General features: G+C 38.9%; 1 protein-coding gene across 3 annotated transcripts in view; it reads right to left on the reverse strand.

Moving 5' to 3' along the window:
* Window positions 1-26,639, reverse strand: part of tll1 (tolloid-like 1) — a 74,431-nt gene that overhangs the window by 22,467 nt on the left and 25,325 nt on the right. For all 3 annotated transcript variants that reach the window (XM_036582941.1, XM_036582942.1, XM_036582943.1), the window contains 14 exons: window positions 22,848-22,928; window positions 21,784-21,969; window positions 20,355-20,472; window positions 14,087-14,265; window positions 13,224-13,329; window positions 12,977-13,101; window positions 9,769-9,884; window positions 9,294-9,396; window positions 9,042-9,158; window positions 7,628-7,773; window positions 4,906-5,101; window positions 3,761-3,886; window positions 2,318-2,478; window positions 686-866 (listed from right to left, as the gene is read on the reverse strand). In XM_036582941.1, the coding sequence (XP_036438834.1) occupies window positions 686-866; window positions 2,318-2,478; window positions 3,761-3,886; window positions 4,906-5,101; window positions 7,628-7,773; window positions 9,042-9,158; window positions 9,294-9,396; window positions 9,769-9,884; window positions 12,977-13,101; window positions 13,224-13,329; window positions 14,087-14,265; window positions 20,355-20,472; window positions 21,784-21,969; window positions 22,848-22,928 (1,941 nt within the window). The remainder of the gene's footprint in view (window positions 1-685; window positions 867-2,317; window positions 2,479-3,760; window positions 3,887-4,905; window positions 5,102-7,627; window positions 7,774-9,041; window positions 9,159-9,293; window positions 9,397-9,768; window positions 9,885-12,976; window positions 13,102-13,223; window positions 13,330-14,086; window positions 14,266-20,354; window positions 20,473-21,783; window positions 21,970-22,847; window positions 22,929-26,639) is intronic.

Below are 26,639 nucleotides of genomic sequence, written 5' to 3' on the forward strand. Positions count from 1 at the left end.
TAACCTGGAACTAATGGCCATTTGGACTGGAAATTAAACAAATCATGTACTGTAATTATGTGCGTATTTAAATAATTATGCAAATATATACCAAAAATAATGCAATAATAACTCTGGACTTCTAGGGGCTCTTACTGAAAACAGCTTAACATCTTAAGTGCACAAACAAAGCACTATTCACTCTTTCACATGTCCATCTAAAATAGACAGGTAATGACTTATAACTAACATAAACGACTCGCAAACTTGACAGACACCCAATTTTTCAAAATATCTGAAGACAACCGGGGTGTGAGAATGTGTAAATCCAAACCCTGTTCAATAAAAATCTCTCCAGTACTGCAAGCTTCTCAGGACACAGCTCTGTGAGAAAGGACAGGGTTAGCAAAACAGCACAACTGGCGAAAATATTTGAAAAACCTTTTGAAATCCACACCAAAAAACATTTATGAAACCAATCTTGGGCAGAAATGAAAAAACACAAGATCAAAAGACTTCGGAGGTTCTATCAGGTCCCTAGTCTCCTGCTGGAAATAAAAAACCTTCTCTCATAGGCCAGGTCCTCGCCAGGGCCGGTTTGTTTTCTGCAGCTATGCTGTTTCTCAATTAGTGGTAAGAGAGGGTGTGAACCTTCACGGTGTCATGGTTTGGTCAGTTATGGATTTGTGGACACAGTTGGTCTTACCGGAAAAGAAGTGAGCTTTGAAGCCTTTCTTGGAGACGGTGTTGTCTGACTTGAACTCGATGCGCATGTTGTTGTACTGGGAAGTGATGACCTCAGGCACCTCCGTGCCACAATATTTCCCATGAAGCTTAGAGTCCGACGACAAGCCGCTCCGCACTTCCACGAAGTCGTACTTACACACCTTTAGAGACAGAACACAAACAAACAGGCTATGGAGTATAACAAACATAGTCTCATTATGTATACTGCATAATTTGTCAAAGTTTGGAATCACTGTTTTCAATACTTTAAAAGCAATTTGCTGCATAATATATACATATATATGCACATATAATTAAAATAAATTTATAAAATAGTTTATAAGGATGCGGGTACTCTTCACAGACTTCAAATAATTTATAGGAAGCTGTGAAAAATTATACAAAATAGACTATAACCGTAAAAGACCACATGATTACAAGTTTATGACAACACGTGAAAAGACAGCTAATAAATTGTAATCGGACCACTGGGGAAAAAACATCAATTGTGACTGTGCGATTTAAAAACACCCATGTTCCCACATGATTAGATGTGACTGAATAGTTGAGAAATTCCCACACGGAGATTTATACTTGATTAAAAAAGTGTCCGCCCTTAGAGATCCAAATGTAGGCAGGAATGTACACACTCACACACTTTCTAGGCAAAGATTCAAGTCATTTGACTTAATTCACTGAATTTATTATTATTTTTTAATTGTTCACTGATTAGTGTTTCACGACTGTGGAACAGCACAGAAACCACAGCAGCATCAGTGACTAAACTAGAAGGGGAAAGTCCGTGAATAATGCTTCAAGAGTTAAAGCAGCTGCACAACACTGTTGACTGTTTTGGATAACTTAAAATTGGGTTTATACAGTAATTCCAGGTAGTTGCTATGGTCTTGCTACAGTGTTGCTTTGATGATATACCAGCTTGGTGGTTGTTAGGTGGTTACTAATGGTTGCTAGGAAGTTGCTATGGTATCCCCGATGTCTGCTAAGGTGTTGCTAGGCCATGCTATGATATCCCAGATGGCTGCTAAGGTGTTGCTAGGCCATGCCATGATATCCCAGATGACTGCTAAGGTGTTGCTAGGTGACTGCTAGTTTCGTGGTTCCAGCTCAAAACCCGACCCTTAAAAATGGTACAAAAAAGCATGGAATATTAAAACTATGAACAGCTTTGTCAAGCCAAATTAAGAAACAGTTCTGCAAGCTCATGAATATGCTAGATATGAAAATTGTAACAACATCACCACTAATTAGGCTACATATAAACCTCTTGGCTTGAAGTCAGCTTAATTTAAACAAATGAATTGCCCTAGATGTGAATTCCTTCAACTCTCAACAAGATAGTAATGTTGCCCTAGTATTATAGGTCATTTTGAAGGAATCTTTAAAAAAGTTGACTCAGTTTAGTTTATTTACCCAAAAGATTTTCATATACAACAAACACACAACCTACCCAACATTCCGATTCAATCCACAGTCAAGAGATACATTATATTTGCATATTTTCAGTTCACCTTGAAAACGAGACACACAAATCTAAGAAATGTAAAACTTGTACTTAGTAACTTATACTTGTGCATAACCACACTGTCCCCACCTCGTTCCCCTCCAGCTCGAAGGCTTCAAACTGCATGGATATGCGGTACTGTGTGGGGGCAACCACCTGCCACACACAGTTCTTATTGGGAGGGTATTCTTTAGGCCAGCCTGGGGTAGTAATCGTCCCATTCAGCTTAGACAGTAAACCTCCACATGCAGCTGAGAGAAAGAAAGACAGAGAAATCATGGCATCTATCCTGCGTTACTAACATGTTCATTTAGTTAAATCTTAAGCCTCTCCACATTAAAACCGAGTTTAAAACTTCAATGGTTTCATAGTTATTCCAGTGGCACTACAGTGACTCAGACTGTAAAGTACTTATTAAAGATCCACAAAAACGTATGTGTGTGTGGTTGTGTGTGTATATACAGTGGCACCAAAAGGTTTTTGGAGACTTTATCCATTTAACCATTGGTAAACTTCAATGAAGTTCTTTAGATTACCTCATAAAATGTTTAACAACATAATATTTGTTTCAGATCAAAAATACTTTTAGCACAAACTGATGATAGACTCTTTAACTGCACTAAGGCTACTGTAAAGCACCCAGGGGCAAATGTGAAAGTCCAGGGCTGTTTTTCTTACAGTGGTGCCAGTGAACTTGGGTTCGTTGATGGGATTAGGAACTCAGAAGTGTACAGAGATATTTTGGATGCAAACCTGCATTGTTCCAAAAAATTTCCAAAATGACAGTTTTGGAATGGTCTGTTTATAAACTAAATGCCACTTGGTTTGACATTTTTTTTCCTAACACAATGAACTTAATAAATAAATTAATAAATAAATAAATAGATTTCTTATGTATGGCACAAATGTCCAATTACTTTTTGAGGTGGCTGTATCTGGAGAGTGGTAACAGTGTGTGAGGCACAGGGCTGTGTACAGCCACTTTCAAACATGAATTTAATGGTAATAAAACAGGTAGGGGTTAAGTGTAAATGCAAGCCGGAGTCAGAATCCCTTTATGCATGAAACCCAGTAAAATTCCTGTGGAATTAATTTCAGCTTCTGTGCAAAAGTTACGCAGCATAGCCTGTTTTTACAGCCGGGTTTTCGGTTTTTACAAGAGAAAAAAATCATGGGAGTGTGTAGGGGATTCAGAAATGAAAGAGCTGTTGTCAGTTCCTGATGAGAATATCATGTCCTTTTTACCAGGATTTTTGTGGCAAATGTGAACGCATTTAAGGTGTAAAGGCTGCATGTGTGAAAGAGTGTGTATATGTGTGTGTTTGGTTGTGAGTAGTTTTGGTGTGTGTGTGGTTCTGTGTGACTGTGAGTACTTTAGTGTGCACAATGTTTGTTCCTGTTGTTTTCCTGTTGACTGCGGATGTTTTCTTTGACCGTTTAGGTTGGTTGAAGCTTCCGCTGAGTGTGTTTGGACCAGACAGGCGGAAACACCTGCTCACACACACACACACACACACACAGAGTTTCTTATACCTTCACAACTTTTTTTGTCCGGGGCCAGTTCATATCCAGGATCACATGCGCACTTGAAGCTTCCCAATGTGTTCACACACCTCTGCTCACAGCCTCCATTATCTGGCTTCACACACTCATCCTCCTCTGAAAACACACAAGCACACACACACACAGCCATGGGTTAAGAAGAACACACTCTGCACAATAAACCTTATTAACTCTTTTAACATTTAACACTGGCCCACAGTTAAATTCCTCTCTCTCATAATTACACATTTTTCATAGTTTCATAGTAGTTGCTAAACAATTTAAAACAAATTAAAATAAAGGTCCTCTTAAAATAAAAGTGGCAAAATGTTTATGTTTTTGTGCCAATGCCAATTCTTTGGAAAACGATTTTTGTAAATGAGATGTATGAGTTTAAATAACCTTTTTAAAGTTTAAATATTCTCCACATAGCGTAAAGCAGTGGTTTTTCCTAACACTAATGCACCAGATTTGGACTTCTGGACAAGGACTTCTGAAGAAGATCATTATCTAGAGCAGGTGTGTCAGATTGTAGTTGACAGTATACTCCACAGGAAAGTAGACGTCCAGGACCAAGGCTGGTGTGAAGGTTTGATAGGAAGAACCCTTAAATTGGTATTGACACTCATTCTCATATCTCTTTTTCAAACATGATTCTTTATAGAACAAAAAGTGGGTGATCCCTCTGGGACACCTTTTTTCAAAAGTCTAGTTACTAAATAAGCCCTAGGATCAATAACGAAGACGTATAACCTGAAACATGATGTACTGAATTTCCTTGATTCAAATGTTTATATCATTCCCACATGAATTTTGTCTTTCAGTTTACTCATGTTTTGCAGTTACTGTGCTCATATTTCATTGATGTGGAAATAATGTACACATTTGAGCCAAGTAAATTGAAAGCATCACTTTTTTCACTGTAGAAGAAACAATAAGCACAAAGGAATTTGCTGAAAAGGCAAAAAAACAAGGAGAAATAAGAATAATAAACATAGTTAAACCACTTTAATCAGCATGACAAATTGAATTGCTTTTAAGAGTGAAATTGCATCCAGAGAAAAACCACAACACTCAAGTTCTCACGGAACTGATTTGCTGAACTTGAATTTGAAGATGTGTGTGTGTGTGCATACCTTTAAAGAAGTTGGCAGCGAAGCCGGCTTTATTGACAGTTCCATCTGAGACGAATTTCATCCAAAGTGTGTTGGAAGTGGAGCGAATGTCCTCAGGTTTGTCATAGCCGCAGAATCGACCAATCAGAGGGCTGCTCTCAGATAGGCCATCACGCACCTCCAGGTAGTCGTAAGCACAGCTGTCATGCCTCTCGATCTGCACATACGCGCGCACACACACACACACACACACACACACACACAGACAAAGAACAAGAAAAATCCACATTAATGTCAAGTTTAGTCACTTATTATAATTTTAAATTTCTATACAGTAACTAGATTACATTATAAACAAGACAAGGCTCTTTTGATGTTTTATTCAACATTTCACGTATTTTGGAAACAACAATAAGTTATGAAATGACACTGTAAGTATCCATAATAGAAAATACATTTGTTTTAAATAAGAGGCATTCAGGGTGATAATTTCATTAATTTTATATATTACAGCTGTTATAGAGCTTTCTGTCATTTTAAAATCATCTGCTCTGTTCATCATTCTGAACAAATGTTTTTTACAACATCAGAACCAGATTTTTTACAACATCACTGAATGTGTTTGATTACTTGGATCGTGAGAAACAGAAAATACAGCCAACTTTTAGAACTGAACTTTGAATGCGTGGAAAAATGTCTCTGCAGATTTCTTTGAAAAACTGAAAGCATCTCACCCGAAAAGAATGGGAGCTGTAATAAAGACAGAATGCACACGCTAAATACTGATAATCTCTTGTTAAGGCTTTTGTTTTTCACTTCTAATATTGAAAAGTTAACTTTTATTTAGTGACCATTTTAGTTGGAAGTTAAGTAAATGAGAAGGTGGTCTCTTGGAGGTGAATACTAACTGTATAGTACATGAAAACCACACAAAATCTTCCGTAATATAAGCTTAATATGTAAATACGCACACACACACACACACAGACACACACACACACAGACACACACACACACACACGCACACACACACACACACACATATATATACACCCTCAATCAGCACCCACAGAATGCATGCGCAAAAAAACAAACACATCATGTGTTCTTTGCATTATCGTGCCAATAGCACCTTAGGTGTTAGAGCCTAAGAAACATTCCAATGAAAACAGGATCTCGCATACCAGACGCGCAAGTCTACTGGTATGCCAAGGTCTCTGGGTTAGCACTGTGTCTTCCTCTTGAATTGTGTGTGTGTGTAGGAGAGTGAGTAAATGAGAGTACGAGTGTGTGTGCAGGTAAATGGAGAGAGTGAGTTTTACATCCTGTGTTTGTTTGTCTCTCTCTCTCTCTCTCTCTCACACACACACACATACTCTTCAACAGTCCTGATTGAAAGGGGAACCTTTTCCTCTTTACTTTCAAAGCAAGTCTGTGACCTTTCCATGCACTACAACCTACAAACATGAGAGAGCAAAACCTATACAATGCATACACTCCACTACACGCACCCATATATTCACACCACCGTAACTGGATGATATGGATGAAATACTATTGTGTTTATATTGATACAGACTGTATTTGCCATAGAACATTTGCAGATACATACTAAAAACACTGTTGTCGAATCTATTCTGTGATTTTGCTTAAAGATTGGCCTGCATTATTTTATTTACTTTATTTTGGGGGAGGGCGGCACGGTGGCGCAGTGGGTAGCACTGTCGCCTCACAGCAAGAACGGCCTGGGTTCGATTCCCGGCCGGGCGACCGGAGTCATTTCTGTGTGGAGCCTGTTCTCCCCGTGTCTGCGTGGGTTTCCTCCGGGTACTCCGGTTTCCTCCCACAGTCCAAAAACATGCAGTCAGGCTTATTGGACATGCTAAATTGCCCCTAGGTGTGAATGTGTCTGTCTGGCTGCCCTGCGATGGACTGGCGACCTGTCCAGGGTGTATCCTGCCTTCCGCCCAATGACAGCTGGGATAGGCTCCAGCACCCCACCACGACCCAGAAGGATAAGCGGTTTAGATGATGATGTATGTATGTATTTTGGGGGATTTTGACCAATTTTTTCCCCCAATTTCATTTCTGCCAGTTCCTTCGGTGCTAACAGACATATTTGCCTACTGCAGAACCTCATATATCCAAAATGGTAACTTTACAGGAGAAGAAAAAACATTGTTAATTTTTAATGAAAGTCAAAGCAAAAAGTTGTTTTTTCAAATGAAATTTTTGACAATTTTAATTTTTGTACATTCATCACAAATTTTCACACATTGCAAAGGGTTTAAAAACGATGAAAAAAGTTTTTTCAACTGAATATCTACTAAATTTACCTCATTTTTCAACCCTAACCTTAAGCCAAAACCTAAACCTGACCCTGGACCTAATCCTAACCCTAACTTTAACCTTAAACCAAAACCTAGCCCTCCAGTGCTCCAATGCTGATGAGAATCAGGAGTTTCATCTATTTAGTGTTGCTAATTTGAACATCTATAAATGATCTGTTGGGCGCTATCCACATAAAGTGTGACTCCACCGCTAATCAAGTCTCCCCGATATCACACAATGCTACCAAGATAGGAGAGTGAAGGCTAGCGTGTCCTAAGAGACACATGAAACAACACCACATCTTTTCAAACTGCCGCTAATGCACCATCATTGGACGGCTCAAAGTGCTTGGACAAGAATACTAACTGCTAATTCTGTTATGTCAGCTAACAGTTGCTTAGGGAGTTTGTACCTCGAAGGCCTGAAAGCTGAGGCCCACGTTGTAGCCCTCAGACACAGTGATCCTCCACACGCACTCCTTCGACGGCCTGTAGTCGTCAGGGTAGTTCGGAGACTGAATCTGGCCCGAATCCTTAGTGATGTCACCTCCACAAATTGCTATGGGAGAGAAACAGTACAGACTGTTTTAGTTTGTGGTACTTAATGCTTAGTTAATGTTGTAACTTTTGAGTTTTTGAGTAATTTGAGTTTCCTAGTGAGCACAAATAAATTAAGCTAAATCAACTAAATCGTGTTAAATCGGGTACCTTCTGAGCCACACCTAGTCAGACTATAGCATTCTGGGTCATTAACACAGCTGAATTAGTTCATCAGCATGTTAGCAAGGCCTCCATGAGCTGAATTCAGAAGAGAGAAAATGCTAATCTCTGTGGAGCTGTGACGCAAAAGGAACACCCTGGAGGAAGTTTGACACCCTTGAGCTAGAATAACTGAAATGACCAAAAGCAATCAGGTACTTTAGAAACTGTTACCTTCAACAATAACGAAGAAGTTGTAATTTTATATCATATAATCACTTGTAGTTTAGTGAACAAGCAGAGAAATTCTATTTAAAGTGCGGAAACTAAACTTTGATTCAATAGAGGTACCTTATTATGGTTTTTAAATTTGATGTTGTATGTGTAGTCTTGTTTCGCAGAAAACTCTTTACATGAACCCTAACCAAGTGAGCACCACCCTCCAATCCAGTCTTAAAATTTGGTAATAGCCCCGTAAACTTGTTGAATTCTGTTTAAGAGTTATAGTGCGTTCAAGCTGATGTTAGCACGGTGAAATATATCAGTGTACAGGATCTTTAGAGCTTTCTGTGTGCTACCATTTCCTATGACTGTATAAAATAAGCACAAGGTTTCCTTTATTTTTGGAAGCACTGTGAGGGTTTGAGCTCATTCAGAGCACAAAGTAATGATAAAACACTACTAATGTACAGCGTATGTTGCTATTTATGTGTTTTCTTGCTCAAAAGATCACTTTTTATATATATATTTGTTATAATAAATGCAATAAAAAGTTATTAAGGCAAAAGAGGAGACTACATGGCAGGAATTTTGTGTCGGCCTTAACACAAAAATCCGTCGTACTGCCACATTTTATATGTTGTTGACACTGAAACACAGAAAAATGTTTGAATGTAACAGAATTCAAACTGAATGCAGTAGCAATTCATGGCTTACCTGATTAATTCTGTAATTATTTAATTGCATTTAGGTTAAAGACTTCTGATTGTTACTATGTTCAGTCTTTCCCAGTCAGCACAAATAAGGAAAGCTAGAGCAGCTCAAGTGACCCAAGGAAATAAACTCGAATTCTCCCATTTTCCAGCGCAGCTTTGTGAAATACAGTCACATTACAAGACCAAATCCCACCTTCATAAACGGCAGCGAAGCCCTTTCCCACCCAGTTACTGCTGCTGCGGAACTCAATCCACATCCGACTCTCAGTGGAGATCAGCATTTCTGGAACCTTATCACCACAAAAACGGCCTGCACGCACACACACACATACACACACACAAATAAACATTCAGAGAAGAAAGAACATATCAGAAATAATAACATCTAAAGAACATTAACAATAACTCTTATTAAGTTCAGTTTATTCTAAGCATTTGTGTGTACCTAGCAAAGGAGCTTTCCTCCAGTATCCATCCCGCACCTCGATGTAGTCGTACCAGCACAGGCTGCTCTTGTACAGGTCCATCGTGGTGAAGTTGAGCACTATCTGAATATGGAGAAATGTGGGAAATACAAGAGTTATAAAGCATGTAAACACTTGCTTAAAAGTACTTAGAAGTCAGTGTTATCACCAGCGATAACAAAAGCTTGTTGTAGTTTTATATTGTTTCTAACTTGTATCTCATAAAAGAAGTGGAGATTCTCTGACCTTAATTCTGTTGAAAGTGCAGATTTTAAACTTTCAATCAGTTTGTGTTAGTATTTCACAAACTTTTTGATACAGAACATAATTTGAATTTAATTAAATGTAATAAATTATGTAAATATGTAATGAATTATGTGATTATATAGCCGAAACAAAGCGAAACTAGATCTAGACTACACACAAAACCAAACATCAGACAGACACGAGTGTTACCTTCTCCCCAGGTGTGACGGAGATCCTCCAGACGCAGTGTGTGTATGAAGGGTATCCGTTTGGGTAACCAGGAGATGAAAAGTTCCCCATTGAGTCCTGCAATGTCTCACCACATGCTGGGGAAACAGAGAAAAGACACATGATTAGACTCACAAGGTGGAACGATGTACACTAGCCGACAGATTTGGGGCGCAACTGATTTTAGCCTCAATTCAGTCTGTGCTGATTGGATTCAGTCTGCAGATTTTGTGTCAATAGTTGGGACAGAAGACAGAGTGGTTTTGAGAAGCACAGTCTCAGATTTTTTGACTTCAGACCAGTCAAAGTATATCAGACTCTGGCTTTAATCTTATAGTACATACTAGTCAACGACTGAATGGATTCCTCCAACAGCCAATGAAAACCGCCAAAAAATAAAACCAGCAAGTAAGTCAAGAACAGAGATTCAATGTCTAGAGGAGCTTTTTCATTACTTGGGCTTACCGCAGTGGTACAGTTTAGTGCCTCTAAAAACTCATCTCACTCGTGTTTTGTGTCTTCTTTACTTTTTTAGCGCAAATGGTGGTGACATTAACAGCAGCAGCATGTTTGTTTTACCATCTGCATCTTCTAGTAAGGGGAGAACATGTGTTTCTGTATTCAGCCAGTTCGATTCAGTTGAGCAACAACTTAAAAGTTGTGTAGTGCATGATTCACAGTTTTCCCACCATCAATTGGAAAGCAAGATTCCCAGTCTTTTTATAATGCTATAAAGCTCATGTAGTGTATAAAAAGTTTGTTTGTAAGACAAATATACAGTCATATGCAAAGTCAAATTGGATGTTTGGTTGAAGTTCATATTCTCTCCAGAGTATGCAAATATGGCATTTCTGCAAAATTTTAGTCTCTGTGTTCATTTATTTTCACTTTGAAAATCAATAAGAAAAAAAAAAAGTAATTTGATCAGGGGTGCCAAAACTTTTGAACACAACTGTAAATAGTGAGGTTAATGTTATTCTAAGACATGGGAAATCAAAAACAATAAAAAACGTAGGTGTATCCAAACCTTTGACTGGTACTGTATCACGTTAATCATTATCACAATACTTTCTGCAAAACAGCTGATATTGTTAGATTCCATTCAGAATTTCAAGCAAATGAAATCCCACAGATCACAAAGGCTTCTGCTCACTATGTGACTGAATGCTGTGTGTTCAGTTCCCTTTTGTCAGTGCACACAATCACGAGAGCGAGAAACAAAGGACTACAGTGTAATGAGACTTTAAAATCCACTCATCTCTGGGCAGGGAATCAGATAGGTCTCTAAGACAAGCCAACTTTGCTGCTAACGCCGGCCTATAAAACCCCTCCTTTCCCTCCGAGTTAATTGGACAGTCGGTACATATGGAAGCGCTTTTAGTGTCTGTTTCACGAGAAACAAAGGAGCAGTCACGGCGAGCGGTTCCGCCGCAAAACCTGATAAGATGCTACTGGTTGTTTGGTAGGAAGGATGAGTGAACTGCTGTGTTTACACTGAAGATAAACAATCTTAAATGAATAGTTTGGAAAAAAAATGCTAACTTACATAATTCTCCTCTTACCGCAAATGTAGTTTATCAGCCAGAAGGTGTGTGATGTCTTTAGTTTTGCACTGGAGCTACGAGGCTAATGTAATCTAACATGCCAAACTGTTCAGTAATCTCATAAACTTGCTTGTGTGGTTTCTGAGACTGTGACACACTGTTATCTAAAACACTGCACAGCTAAAAACAGCAGTAGAGGTTTGTCTCTACTTTTGTCCATTTTTATAGAGAAGTCATACAGTGTCAGAAACCACTTAGGCAAGTACATCTGAGGCAAGAGTGTGATGATGATGCAGTTTACATGATGCTTCTTGGCATGATATGAGCTTCCATTACATCAGCCTTGTAGCTCCAGCACAAAACTAAAGAAGCAAACTTCAGACACCAAATGTGTTGGCTGGTCTGAGGTAAGGGAAACCGTGTACATTTGATTTTTGTTGACCAAACAGCTGCTTTAATTAAATTTGAGGTTAGGTTTTGAACTGGACTGTACAGAGCACTGAGTTCTGTAAGGGTACGAGGAGTGCCAACTAGACATTCAGCTGTCATTGCACTAATCAGCAGCTTCTGATAGAGAGAGAGAGATTAGAGTCATTTGCTTTGTAAGTGAACTAGGCCATGCGTCATGCATTTAGTCTCTCTGTCTCTCGCTCTCTCTCTCTCTCTCTTTCTCTCTCTCACTCTCTCTCTCTCTCTCTCTCTCTCTCTCTCTCTCTCTCCCTCTACACAAACAAATACACAAAACCCTTTGTAGAGTAATGACTGTCACCTCAGACAATACAGTACTCATGAATGGACATGGACCGTGAACAAACACAAAACACACACACAAACACACTGTAGAAAAGTTAGGAGAGCATGTGTGTAATCTCAGAAAGTACCTTAAATAACCTGTAATATGTCCCATATTAAATGTATGTATATGTAAGGGCCGATATGTAATAATAACACACCATGTAAGTATGTATATATTATAATTGTAATTGCATGCCCCATATGTCACAGTGAAAATGCTTCTGCTTTGCATTCTCTTGTAATTTAATGCAGTTTTTAGTTACAAGTGATATTATTAGTACATTACGTTAACTGGCAAGACTCTGATCACTAAAACTGACAAAGATCAAATCTACCTGAGAGTCTTCTGAACACGAGCTTCAATGGAAGGAGTAAGACAAAAAAATCTGACCTTTCTGTACAAAGGCCTCAACATGGCTAGTGTCACAAATTTGCCTAAATTTGAATAGTAACTTACAAATAGTGCAGTATATTGTATATTCCCTCTTCCTTCTATTTATAGATAGATACTTACATAGATAATTACCTCTAAGTAATACTAACTGAAATCGAAGGTTGCCAGTTTCTTTGTTTTTGTTTTTTTTTGTCTTGAAAATGTACAAAAACAAATGCGCACAAATTGCAGTTTCATTTTTTTATCTGGAGACCTTTTTTCCTATAAAATGAGCCAAACTTTCCATCACTCACACCTTCAATCATCTGTCCTCCCAATCTTTTTTCCTCTCTCATTCACTCAGCACACTCTCTGTTTTAAAGGCGTCTTTGGCAGAAAAGAGAAACACACACCTCATCACACACCTCATTACACATCTACCGCCCCCCCTCAGCACACCCACACACACTGATATTACCTGGGCATCTGTAGAGCTTTTTGGCCTGAGAAATGTCCCCTTTACTGAGCCTTGTTCTCTGGCCAATAGCAGGCCGTACACCGTTCTCATCACGAGAGGGGAGGATAGTGTCCAAAAACATTCCCCTAACAGAGAGAGAGAGAGAGAGAGAGAGAGAGAGAGACAGAGAGAGAGAGAGAGAGAGTTTTTGCTGTGTTTACAGTAAGAATGCTGACAGTGAATTTCTCTCACTGTATGTGCGTCTCACCTGGAGAAGGTATTTCTGGCGTAATGCATGATGCTGTCAAAGTCATACGGCTCTCCAAGAGAGTTCACCTCTCCGGGCTCCATCTTGAGGAAGTTATACTCCTGACCTAAAAATGAGCACACACCATACTCAAGTCCTTTTATTCTGAGAGCCAATCACAACGTGAGGCTAGATATTGGCACTATGATCACATTTTTAAAATTAACTTTCGCTCACCATCTCGTATTACCATAGCAACACAATTTATGAATATTGACAGCAATCAGACTCCTGATTTAGACTGTTTTTGTACCATAAAATCAACTTTTTTTTATAACACGTTTTTCAATTACTTTTGATTATTTGTATGTATTTTGGTTGGAAAACTTGTCTGGTTCAAACAAAATAGAATTGTATAAAATTAATTGTGCTCACATCGATTTGCCAGACTTCTAAGCCCCTCAGTCTGTTACAGCTAACCCCACCTATGGGGTACGTTCTAGCGTTTGCACTCTCATGGCTTTCGGCTGAATTGTTCCTAAACTGTAGGTGCTGGAAACAGTTCACATTTTCATTTATAACAGAAATGTGTTGGTTGCTTGTATTAAAAAATAATTACAAATAGTTTCAAAATGATTTAGTAAAAACCAAAATGTGTTAGGTTGTGCCCCACTCTGAATTTTTCAGAACCTACTATGAAGCTAAAATGTAAGTTATGTGGTTGTATGAGTGAGGAACTGAAGTTATGATCTGCTGACAGGTTAAAGTGTAATGGGTTATAAAGTGCTTGGCTGGTTATAAGCAGGTCACTGTTGTGAATCAAGTCTTCACTGCTAAATTGTGAATGATAGTGCAACTGGCTGGACTTGTGGGTAATGTAGTACCTGGCTGGATGTTTTCTCTGTTGATGGTCACATGATCGTCCCGGTCGGGCCGTGTGTGCTCGTGCCAGAATCCAATCACATGACCCAGCTCGTGAACCACTATGCCAAACTTGTCACAGTTTTTACCGATGGAGATTGCCTGAGGCCCGTTCCCACGGCGACCCACATAGGAACAGCACCTGCGAGAGAGTTGAGAGTTGATTATAAGCTTTGAATAATTAAAGGTTAAAGTCAATCTTTAAATCCTTCTTACATGAACTTTTGTTGAACCACCAGCTCAGTGTCTTAATAACACTCTTTATCATTCAGCACAAGATGATATTCTAAAGCGTTTTCCGCACTGTCATTCAATGATGAACATAAACACTTTAAATATCACTGCCATCTTTGCAAGGATAATAAAATACAGTTTATACATTTAGACACACTGAATAAAGAGCCATCAGGTGATCTGAGGAGATTGCTGAGGTGTTCTAGATCACCAAAGAGAATGAAGGTGATTTATAAATTAATACAGACAAAAAGGGAAACGGGTAATCTGCAGTGATGAGGTGGTTTGTAGGGTGTTGTATTTTTATCTAATGTGACATTTTAAGGGTGGTTATGTGAGGTGATTTGTAGGGTGTTGTGTGGTAATATGGGTTGATATATAGTGATGTAGTGTAGTGTTTGGTGTGAAGGGGTAATTTGTAGGGTGCTGTACAGTGATATGCTGTGAATATATTTGGGGTGAGAGGGTGACTTGTAGGGTGTTATAGGGATATCTGGGCTGATAATCATCATAACAAAACAGGTCATTTTTAGTGATATAGGGTGATATAGGGTGATTTTTGGAGTGAGTAGTGTGTTGGCATATCTGGGCTGATGGGGTAGTTTATGTGATGCTGTAGGGTTATTTGGAGTGATTTTTAAGGGTAATATAAGGTTTATCTGGGCTGATGAGGTGATTTGTAGGCCAGTTTGGGGTAATCCAGGCTGGTTTGAAGGGTGTTACAGGGTAATCTGGAGTGATGTTGTATAGGGTGATCTGCTAGAAAGGATGTTATAGGGAAATTTGAGGTGATGGGGTAATTTGTAGCTATGTGGTTTGATTTTTAATCTTGGGTCATTTCAGGTGATGGGGTTCGTAGGGTGTTATAGGCATAACTGGCCTGATTTGGAGTGATTTTCTAGGGTGATGTGAGGTAATACAGGTGATTTGTTAGGTGATGTGGGATAATATAAGGTGATTTGTAGGGTGTTGTATGATTTTATGGGGTGATTTGTATGCCGATTTGGGGTAATCTAGGGTGGTATGTGGTTTGTTGTAAGGTAATCTATGGTGGTTTTTGGGGTATTGTAGGGTAATCTAGGGTGGTTTGTGGGGTGTTGTAAAGTAATCTAGGGTGGTTTGTGGGGTATTGTAAAGTAATCTAGGGTGGTTTGTGGGGTATTGTAGGGTAATCTAGGGTGGTTTGTGGTTTGTTGTAGGTAATCTATGGCGGTTTGTAGGGTGTTGTAAGGTAATCTAGGGTGGTTTGTGATTTGTTGTAGGGTAATCTATGGTGGTTTTTAGGGTATTGTAGGGTAATCTAGGGTGAAGGGTGGATTTTAGGGTGGTTTAAGATTACACAGGGTGATGTGTAGGGTGCTGCAGGGTTAGATGGTGTGATGGGGTGATTTGCAGGGTGATGTGGGGTGATCTGTGATTGCTCCTAGAAAGCCCATGAGGTGAATAGCAGCTTCACAGCGTGTGACAAGATTTAGGCTACTTATATCTGACCCCATGCCAACACAACAAATCACGAGAGAGAAAGAAAGAGAGAATTTCAGGATTTCTGTTTCAAGTATAGCTGAGTTAAGAAGATCAGACCACCTCTATTCAATAACACACACACACACACACACACACACACACACACTCAGAGGGTTTGACTTCATTGTGCTCGACAGTTGGCACAGTTACTGTCATTGCTCATGCGCTGCTTCTAAACACAGTGCTTTAGGACACCCCAAGTCAGACTGTATTACGCACAAACACCCTATATTACAGGGTGTGAACGCAACCAAGAACGTAGGTTTGCGTGTTGGCATAAATATGTGTGTACAAACACGCAGCTAATCAGTTCATAACTGTGTATTAAGTAGGTTAGAATATCTGGCACCTCACTGGTAATTTGGCCGTCTTGCCCTGTGTTGTAATTAGAGTTTGGTGGTACAAGCCTGCAAAGCTGATTATTATAATCAGCAATGTTACCGTGACTGGGCCAGAGAAGAACACACTCATAGTACACAGTGGTGCTTAGTTTTTCTTGCCCACACAGCACTGCTGAATACATAATCCAGAAAGAATGCGTGCTTTCTTTCTGAATTATTTGTATAATATTCTAAGCTCATTTCACTTGGTTACTTGGTTAGACTTTTTATTTAAAATCCTCTTTGAAATTTCTGTGCCAAAACATTTGATGTAATTACAAAAGTATGTTGTAATATTACATTAATTCATTCTCAAGTGGAGAAATTCAATGGAAAACTTCATCACATTTGTGTTTGTGCTTCATTACATTTTATGTTTTTGTGTTTTTGACATAAAAACAAATGGAAAACGTTTAAGTCAAAGGCAATGAATTACATATCTTAGTAATTAATTCTGTGTAAATATATAACTAAATAATTATGTAATGTAAATCAAAAGGTAGCAAAACAATAATATCAGCGTAATCAAGTACAAATATAAAGTTAGTTAGTGCTCAAAACAGTCACTCAAATGCACCATATATGTGTTCAACCTGTGATCTTTCTGCAGATCACTGCACATCTGACCATCTAACAACACCGGCTCACTGTTAGGTTTCTAGCACCGTGCATGGTTGTCTGGTGTCTACATTCCGCCATATTCTCCTCTGCTCATTCTGACTGCTCTCAGTGACCATAATCCCTGCCAGCAGGTAAGGTGACCCTCCTTCTAGCCATGGAGGCTGCAGGAGGGGCAGAGTTTGGACAGGGCTGGATGTGCCAACTGGCTAGAAATGTGAGTGCGTGTGTGCTTGTTTTGTACATTCAAAAATGTTCTGACTTTGTAGAAAAAGTTAAAAACACGGCAAGACCAACACACTGGCCCTGACTGTGTAAAGTGCATTTTACAAGAGCTACACTTTTCTCTTTTTTTAAAACTGAAAAAGCTAAAACATTTCTTTTTGGTTACTGAGATCAACATTAGGATTATATTCGGATTATATATTATATTAGGATTATATATGTGTATGTGTATGGGACATATTAGTAGCAGCAGCAGTTCCACTCTTAAGCTCAGCTGCTTGCGTGCTGTTGATATGAGTTTGTGACTGTAGCCCACTCATTTAAAAAACAGCTTTTATAAAAAATCATTTACAAGGAAAACACAGCCCTGATGCCAGTAATACCAGTAATATCAGTAACGTTAGCACCAGAGGCACGCAGACTGCGTAATTGATAAAAATCTTATCGATAAAAATCGATAAGTGTGTTCACCTTTTTTATGTAAACCCTGTGTTCACTTGATTTTATGTTCAGGTTCGTGCTAAATTATTGAAAATAATAAATACATTCTGATGAAGCTTGTTTTGTTCACTCATATAGCTTTAACAAAATGCACTGCTGTTTAAATCAAAACAGTCTTTCTTTAGGGCCAAATTTGAGAAAATAAGACAAATGCAATTAATCACAATTAACTACAGAATATATCCTTTTATAACATGTGGGACATGTGTGTGACCCCACAGCCTGACAATGTATAAAAACAAACCTGTGAGTGTGTGTGAGAGAGAGAGAGAAAGATTAGATCATTCTAACTTGTGCTGCGTCACATTGTATGCTGTATACTGAGTTCTTAAGTAGTCAGAAAAACAAACAAACAAATATATCAACACACACGTGCAAGAGTCACTAACCCAGATGAAGGTCAAGATAGTCGAGTCAGAGTTCGAGGGATTCGGTGCAACATTGTTGTCTGTACTTAAGCATGTCTCAGACACACAAACACACACACACACACACGGCCGTAATCTCTACCTCAGTCAGGATGTTATTTATATCTTGGATTAGGACACCTTAATCCCTTATTTCATGGCCAGTGGTAGCAGAGCACACACATATAAACACATTTACTCTCTCACACCGAGCAGTAAGCTATTAAACCGGTAAACATAAACAAAGCTAAACACAAAAAGACTTATCACAGCCATCAAGAACTACATACTGAGTATCAGATACTTACACACACACTGACACCTGAACGTACGCATACATAGGTACCACTCAGAACATGTAAAAAGACACAAACTAGCTATATTGGTGCAAACTGTGATTAATATTAAGGTGAGGGGCAACAGTAGGTGTGAGAAAATAATGACGGTCAACGACTTCATTCAAACATACACGTGGTTTAGGCCTCATGTGCCGTGCACCCATGTGCGTGTCGGCAGGTTTACGTTTGATTGACGCCTGGCGATTACAATAGTTATGGCCATGCTACCTATGGATAAGGTTATGTAACGTTATCACTCCATCTCTCCGCCTTACACTCTGCCTCTGGAGCACTGATGGTCTGTTTTATTAACCCTTACATTTTCTGAAAAAGGGTACTGTACAGAGGTCTAACTGTGTACCTGAAATATGTTTTCCCAGGGGAAAGGTGGATATTTGAACCTTTTTATACCCTAAAATAGAAAAATTGAAAAATAAAATAAAAAGCCTGAAGTCAAGACGAGGTAACTTAAAAATAGCCTAAAGGTACTGTTGCTCTGCTGTGCTTTAAACACAATACAATATTACACAATTGCATAATTATGTAATGAAACAGATTTTTACTCAGCGTAAATTCTGTATTGGCAGCTCCTAAAAATGACAATAACATGGCAAAAAGTATTTTTCTTTTCTCAAAAGAAGAGCCTACACACAATAGTAGTGTTTTTTAAATTACAGTTACTATATAGAGAGGGAGAGTGCAAGAGCACAAGAACGGGAGATAGAGAGAGAACTTGGGAAAGAGAGAGCTAGAGAGATTGCTGAAGAGAAAATGCACGAGAGCACGAAAATTTCATTCATTGGAAAACAAACCCAACTCGTTGTGCATGAAAAATCGGCCATAAGACCAACTGATTATCACCCCGATCGGCCTTGGGTCAGATAAGAGTCCTTAAAATGTTTAATTTAATAATGGCATTATTGGGAAAATATCTCTGTTTTCACTCATCTTTTCTCATTTTTTATGATTTCCCTTACATGTCAATGATCAGTGCTGCATTCCTGTAAGAATTGTTGATGTCTTGATCTGCATATTAAGTAAATAAATGTTTTGGATACCCCAAAACCTTACTACAGTGAACTGGGCTGAGCCCTGGATCTTTACACGCCCAGTCAATGCTCCTTATGCTCTTGTTATCACTCATGACATGATATGAGGTAGAAGAAAACATGTAAGAGTACCTAATCATATAAATATGGTAAGATACATCTACACCAGACTACATGTATTTGGCATAAAGAACAGATACGCGAGAAAAATGATTGCAAAAGTTTTGCTTTTACCTCTCTTATCTCATTATCTCTCTCTCTTTTTCTCTCTCTCTCTCCCCTCATTACCATGTCAGCTTGTTAGGATGCCATTCCACAGAACAATGGCCAGCCTGTGCACCATGGTAACGAGGCAGGAAGGAAAGCTAAGCTGACTGTAGTAAAGTCAGCACACACACACTTTTGTTTTAAAAACACACACATCACAGGATGTACACATAACAATGAGAGGTGAATGAGTAGGAGAGTAAATGTGTGTATGTGTGTGTTTGTGGGTGGGTTCAGACCTCTAGGACTGTTTTCAAAGAGAACCTCAATGGAGTTCCTAACTAGTGGTGTACTGCAGGGGTGAGCATTAAGCCCCCTACAATTGTCTGCAGTCGTCTCACATCCATATAAAAAGCGGTTACCAACACTGACCAACTAATCAAATCACATCAACAAGTAGCACAGAACTGTGTAATTAATATCAGTCCTAATTATTTGTAAGACTAACTTCAATTCCTCACTTTTTACAGCAGTTTCTGAACAATATGTCTTAATAACTGAATATTGGGCCTAGGGTTCAAGGGGTTGAGTAAGTGAAGACATCAGTATCCCCAAAGGAATGTGTTCCAGTTAGATGTTGCAAATGTACTCTGCTTATCTGTTTACAAAGTATTATAATGCTTTATAAAGTGGCGTTAGTTCTAATGAACCAGCTTCCATGCACAGAAACACACAAATGTGGTCTCACCCGCAGGGTCGGTAGGTGAAGACGATGTAGCTCTCTTCATCAGTTTTCTCGATGAAGGTCACACATGTCTGTTTCTCCCAGTGTCTCATAGCCTGCTTAAACATCGCCCTCTGACTGCCTGAGGAACATGCACATACAAAGATATACAGCATTAAACTTGAACAGAGTATTATAGACAGGCAAACAGTGTTACACAAACATAACACATATACATTGTCTTGCCCTTAATCCCTTTTCACAGCACCCATAAAATGCTATTTCTGCTTGTTATGGAGGTCCCTGCAGAGTTGAACTATGCATTTCCTTCTTCATTAACGATGATGGAATACATGTAGATGAAAATCTGTGATTTAGGAAACTGGAAGCGAACTGGATTTTCATCTTTGTAGTTGAGCAAGCAAGTCAGTGTTGATATAAGTGTTTTTGTTAAATGCTGTTTTTGTTGGCCATTTGTTGATCATTTTTTATCAAGAAAGCTGCAGTTGTGCCGTCAGTTTCATCTTGGTACGGACCTGTGGGGAGATGTGAATTGTTTTTACAGCAGGGGGTTCTTAGTCCCCTCTTTTACTACTCATTGCTTGCTAGCAGCTCAACAGAGCTTGAACAAACAGGTAGAATGCCTTTACATGCAAAAAGATATGGCAAGCGGTGCAATTAGGTATGCTACTTTCTATTTCGGAAAAATAAACGTACCATGTAGCGTTTCACTGCACCATTGAGGAGCTTTGGTTTCGCACACAATTTGGATGTCCATAATGTAGTTTGACAGTTTTGGAGATGCAGTACTACACGTGATGAAGCAGAAGACGAGCTAATCCTTCAGACGTTTGATAAAATGTTCTAGTTGCTGGAACAGAGCCGAACCATCATCTTAGTTGTCAAAGAGACATAAAAAGAGACCACAGTATTTGGTCGAGTGAGTGAATATCACCTTCAAAAGTTGAACAGGGGGCGAATAAAATAGTGTCATATTTTCAGACAAATTTTGTTTAGGGTCTTCAGTTATACAAGGGTTTGAAACTATTTATTGAATAAATAACTCAATAAACTGCATGAATAAGTTGAGCTCAGTATGTAAAGGTGGTTTAAAGTCACAAATGATGGTAAGAATGGAATATTTTATTATATTATACTATATTATCTTCAGTGGCTTTTCTCTTTGAAACAAACAGACAAATTCTTTTGGGCAGACTGTAAACTTTCAATCAGCACCACACTTGTGTTTGTATTTAGAAAAGAAGATATTTTATTATGATTTGAATTTGATGAACAGTTATTGTTGTGTGCACAGTTCTGTTTTGCGGAAAGAAAAAAAACATCCTTTACATTTTTGTCCATGTGTTTGTCATTGTTTGACAACCAAACAAAAGGAAAAATGTAAGCAATGCAAAGGCACAAACTAACACATACACGTACAGAGAGCACTCACCAGTGAAGTTGCCTCCTATAACGTAGGGGATGACTCCCCCAGGCCAGATTCGTTCTGCTCTGGAAGTAGCAGCCCGTGGGACTCGAGATTTACTCCCTCTAGCCCCTCTCCCTCTAACCCCAGTGCCCCCACTCCGTGGGCCAGCCTGCAAACTCTCCTCCTTACTGGAGTTCTTAGACCACGAATCTACAGAGAGAGCGAGAATGGAGTATATATAAAACAAAGAGGACAGAACACGTATACACGTTAGCAGACACCTTGAGCTCTCTTGAAATTTTCACTGTAATGTTTGATATTTTGTTGTTTACTAATACGTCAGATATATTTAGCTTCAACACTCAGCTTCACTTTAAAGGTTATCAAAGTGTCTTTCTTGGTATGAAGATCAGGTTTTTATCTAAATAATGATTTGGCAGTTCTCCTTTGCAAACTATTGTTAAAAGCACTTATGAAAACTCTTTTGACCCAAAGCTGAAAGATTTGAGTGTTGATGAATGTTGACATCATAACAAGGGGATAAAATGGATAAGCTTTGGCTTCATTCCCAAGCATTTTTGTCAGCAGTAGCTTTGTAGCCTTTGCAAATAAAATTATAAGAGCTAAACAGCTTCAGATTTAATACAAAAAAATCTCATTTATTATTTGTTAAACATTTTGAAAAGCTGGCTGTCCCCAAACTTTTGACAGTGTACCACATTGTAGCCAGGGGACATGGAGGCCTAGGCCACCACACTTTAAAGCAACCCCCACCCCCCCACCCCCCAAAAAGAGAATCTGGCTTCACCACTGGTACCAACATATTACAGCCCTTTCTACAGAAAACGCCAGACTGACCGTATCATTAGCAGCCATGCTTACCAAAGCTCTTTCTGTGTGTTATGAATGGCATCTCACCTAAATGCCAAGTCTAGTTACGAGCTTTAAAGGATCAGCAGATATTAAAGTCAAACACCCCTCACCGCACTGCAAGCGTGCTGCAAATATGCAGAAGAATTAACTCAGTAAAGGTCAAAAACACAGAGGAACCGGCAGGCACATGCCCACAGATGGAAAAGTGAACTTACCAAGCCCCAATCGCTGTATTCTGTCTAGCAGGAGGTATAATGAGCTTCGCTTTCTAGTGGCGTCATGCTCTCCTAATCCACCTGACAGAAAGAAAGAAAGAAAGAAAGAAAGAAAGAAAGAAAGAAAGAAAGAGCATGTCATTTCAAATGTAATGAGAACACTTTAGATGGCCCATATCCATTTTTGTTTTTTCCCTTGAAGTCCACTTGTGTGGATTTCTGTACCAAAAACAGTCATATTTTATTTTTGCATTACCATTTGTTTACCACCTCTTTATTTCTCAGAATTAGACTGTTTTTGTTGCTGTGCATTTAAAAGTGATATATTTAAATGAGCTTAGTTCTGATTGGCTCATTCAAAAAGCACCCCAAGCTGAAAAAACTAACTAGAATTCAAAATGGGCTGTTTGGGCAGCATGGCTGTCATTTATGGACCGTATGGACTGGACAGTGAACAGTACGTTTAAAAACTGATAATCTTTACAACAAACTCCTTTATTTCAAAGAAGCGAGAGAGATTTGGTTTTCTGTGATTTGAGCTGCTTAAAGGACTGAAACTAATATTATGATGAGTGTGCTACGACACCAGCTCTGTAATGTTGCCCTCCACAGTATAATAATGTATTACATAATACAATAGTAATTATATAATATAATAATGATTATCATTATAGCATTATGTAATGGTGTGTATTATAGAGTTTTATGAATGGTGCTCTCAGCAACCACAAACAGAAAGGTGTGACATTCCTCCATGTGTGTGTGGGCTCGGTGCCACCTCTTTCATCCTTCCATCCTTACTTCTTCCTCTCTGGTCATTCATCATTTAACCATCGCTCTGCTTCTCTTATATATGGCCTGTGATCAGTATCCACTGCCTCTGCCTCTCGCTATGTTTCTCTTCTCCTCCCTTTATTCTCTCTTAAATACACCGTTTCTCTCTCTCTCACACTCTCTGCCTCTCTGATTTTCTCATACATGTTCTCTCTCTTTCTCTCTGGAATGTCGAAGTGGACAGGAAAGTCAGGAACAAACAAAACGGCCAAGTCGAAGGCTCAGGAAGGGATACACACACACAAAACTCAGTGTGAGAACTCAAGGGCCTGACTGATATATATCATTTGTCCAAGCATTCGTCGGCTAATACTAATGTTCCACTGGTTTATCAGTACTGAAGGAAATCCCACTGATGAAGAACCAAAAATGTCTCTTTAATTGTCATAAAATAAACTGTTAAGTATATCAAACAGTGCGCGTTAAATGTGCTTGTTTTCAGACTTCAACACTGTAACATTATTTATCTCTTTTAAGCCTGTTTTAGTCTTTACATGGTGAAGCTGCAAATAGATATAAGTTGCACAAAACATAATTTCCATGTAATTTGACTGTTACATGAAGCCTTTTTAAAATAATTGGATTGCAGCACATTCAGTCACATTATTTCTCTTTGTAGCAAAGCTGTTTTTTAGCAAAAGTCATATACAAAGCAGTCAAATTCCATGATTTTCTAAGTATAAATAAGTTAACATGTCCTCCACAGCAGGTGTCTGGAATAGCACAGTTTAGTGATTTCCCAGCTCAAGCACACCAGCTAAAATAGCATAGCTGATGAGTTGAATCCGGTGTGCTTGATCAGTCTGTTGAAATGTTATCACCTGTTTCTGATTAGCTGTTTTAACTGTTTAACTTGAACTTGTAAGAAGTCTTACAGTTAATTTGCACTTTTGTTGGAAATTATCTTGTTTTTATGTACATTATTTAAAACTCTGAGTTTATTTGAGTTCAAAGTTGAACATGAATTGAAAATCATCTATGTAAAACACATTTTCCTTCTGTACTTCAACATATATGGAATGTAAACGAGGCTCTCTGAGCTAGAGCCGAGTGTTTTCTCTCAGTGATAGGTGCTGGTGGGAGGGGATGGTGAAACATTATATTACAGGTTAATATTATTTTTCCAAATGCTTTGGTGCACGGTGATGTAATCAAAGAAGACGTTTTAGAGGCACTGCATCTCTTAATGGACGACACAGACAAAAGAAGACTTTTGTCTTTTAAATCGTATTGTATGATGAATTTTGCTTAATATATGCAGAGACTTTAACTAACCTGGGTAACAAAGAGGAATTTGACAAATGAAAACTGACATTTATATTTGACAATTTACAGTTTTACATAAGGTGCTTCTTTGCTAAAACTAGACTTTTTTTTCGTGAGTCTGGTCCTGATGAACTATGCATGTCCCATATGTGAATTATCTATTTCTTATCAACATTATTTGCATATGTCCTGTCACACTCTCAAACAGTGGCTTATGGTCTTGCACAGCTTTACTAGTTTCGCATTTCTGAATAAACTGCAGTCCATCAGGAAGCTTCTGGCGGCAAAACTGCAGCATTCCAGAGAAACGTGTGAGCAGGTTAAAGGGAAGAATCAGATGAAGAGTAAATCACAGCCTCCTCCTCCTCCTCCTCCTCATGTAGAGTGCATTCCTCATCTCCCTCAGCCTCAACTCCAGCCTCAGTCCTGCTCTCTATTTTAGACTGACTGCCTTTAGCCTGACAGTAGATTATGACCTGGGCTTAACGCAGGAATGTGCATATGGGCTGGGCTCACAGCACGAACAGCACAAACTGTTTCTCTCTCAGTGACATGTACACCAGGAATGTAGAATGATATCGGAATCATATCAGCATCAGCAGGTAACTGCCTCAAAAAGCATCAGAGCATCATACATATGTTCAGATTAGATTTCAAAGCATTAGATTTGATTAGATTATACATTTAGGAATGTTCAGGTGACTCTGGGCCGCAGTACTAAAACGTCAGTGTTTTATTGAATTGACTGCATTTTACAACCCAGCGGGTCCCAAGTGTATCAGCAACGGCACTGGTATCAGCCAGAGATGGGAACTCGAGTCAATGACTAGGACTCAAGTTGCACTCACGACTGGACTCAGACCTATAACTAACTTGTAATTCGATTCAGACTCGCCCTTAACTGACTCATAACTCATTTCAAACACAATCTTAACTGACTTGTAACTCGATTCAGACTCTCCCTTAACTGACTCTTAACTCAACTCAGACTCGCCCTTAACTGACTCGTAACTTGACTCAGACACAACCTTAACTAACTTGTAACTTGATTCAGACTCGCCCTTAACTGACTCGTAACTCGACTCAGACTCTCTTTTAACTGACTTGTTACTCAATTCAGACTCGCCCTTAACTGACTCTTAACTCAACTCAGACTCACCCTCAATTGACTTATAACTCGACTCCAGTTGCACTTTCCCTTAACCGACTCACAATTTGACTTGGACTCTTGACTCGAACTCGCCTTTAACTGACTCATAACTCGTCTTAGATTGGCCCTTAACTGACTCGTGACTCAACTTGGACCTGCCTTCAAATACCTCAAGACTCAACTCAGGCATACCATAACTTCGTAACATCACGACTTTGACATAAATGACTCTCGATCTTGATTTGTTCTTAGATGGCTTGTGACTTGACTCGACAAACTGAATAAATTTAGACCACTGAGCTTCATGTGGTAAATGAATAAAAACTTCCATTTCCAGTGTATGGATTTGTGTTGCTTTTCCTACAGTGATTATTGCAGCGCTGATTCCATTCCTTTTTCATGCTGCTTCTGTGTTTCTTCACAAATAAAATGAAAAATGATTCCACCTTTTGGAATTTAAATAATTTGTGCTGCAGGATTTTGATTTGTGCTTGCAACACCTGCAACTTTATCACCAGCACTACCTGCTCAAACATTTTAAA

This window comes from Colossoma macropomum, unplaced genomic scaffold, assembly GCF_904425465.1.
Source record: "Colossoma macropomum unplaced genomic scaffold, Colossoma_macropomum, whole genome shotgun sequence".
Taxonomy (NCBI): Eukaryota; Metazoa; Chordata; class Actinopteri; order Characiformes; family Serrasalmidae; genus Colossoma; species Colossoma macropomum.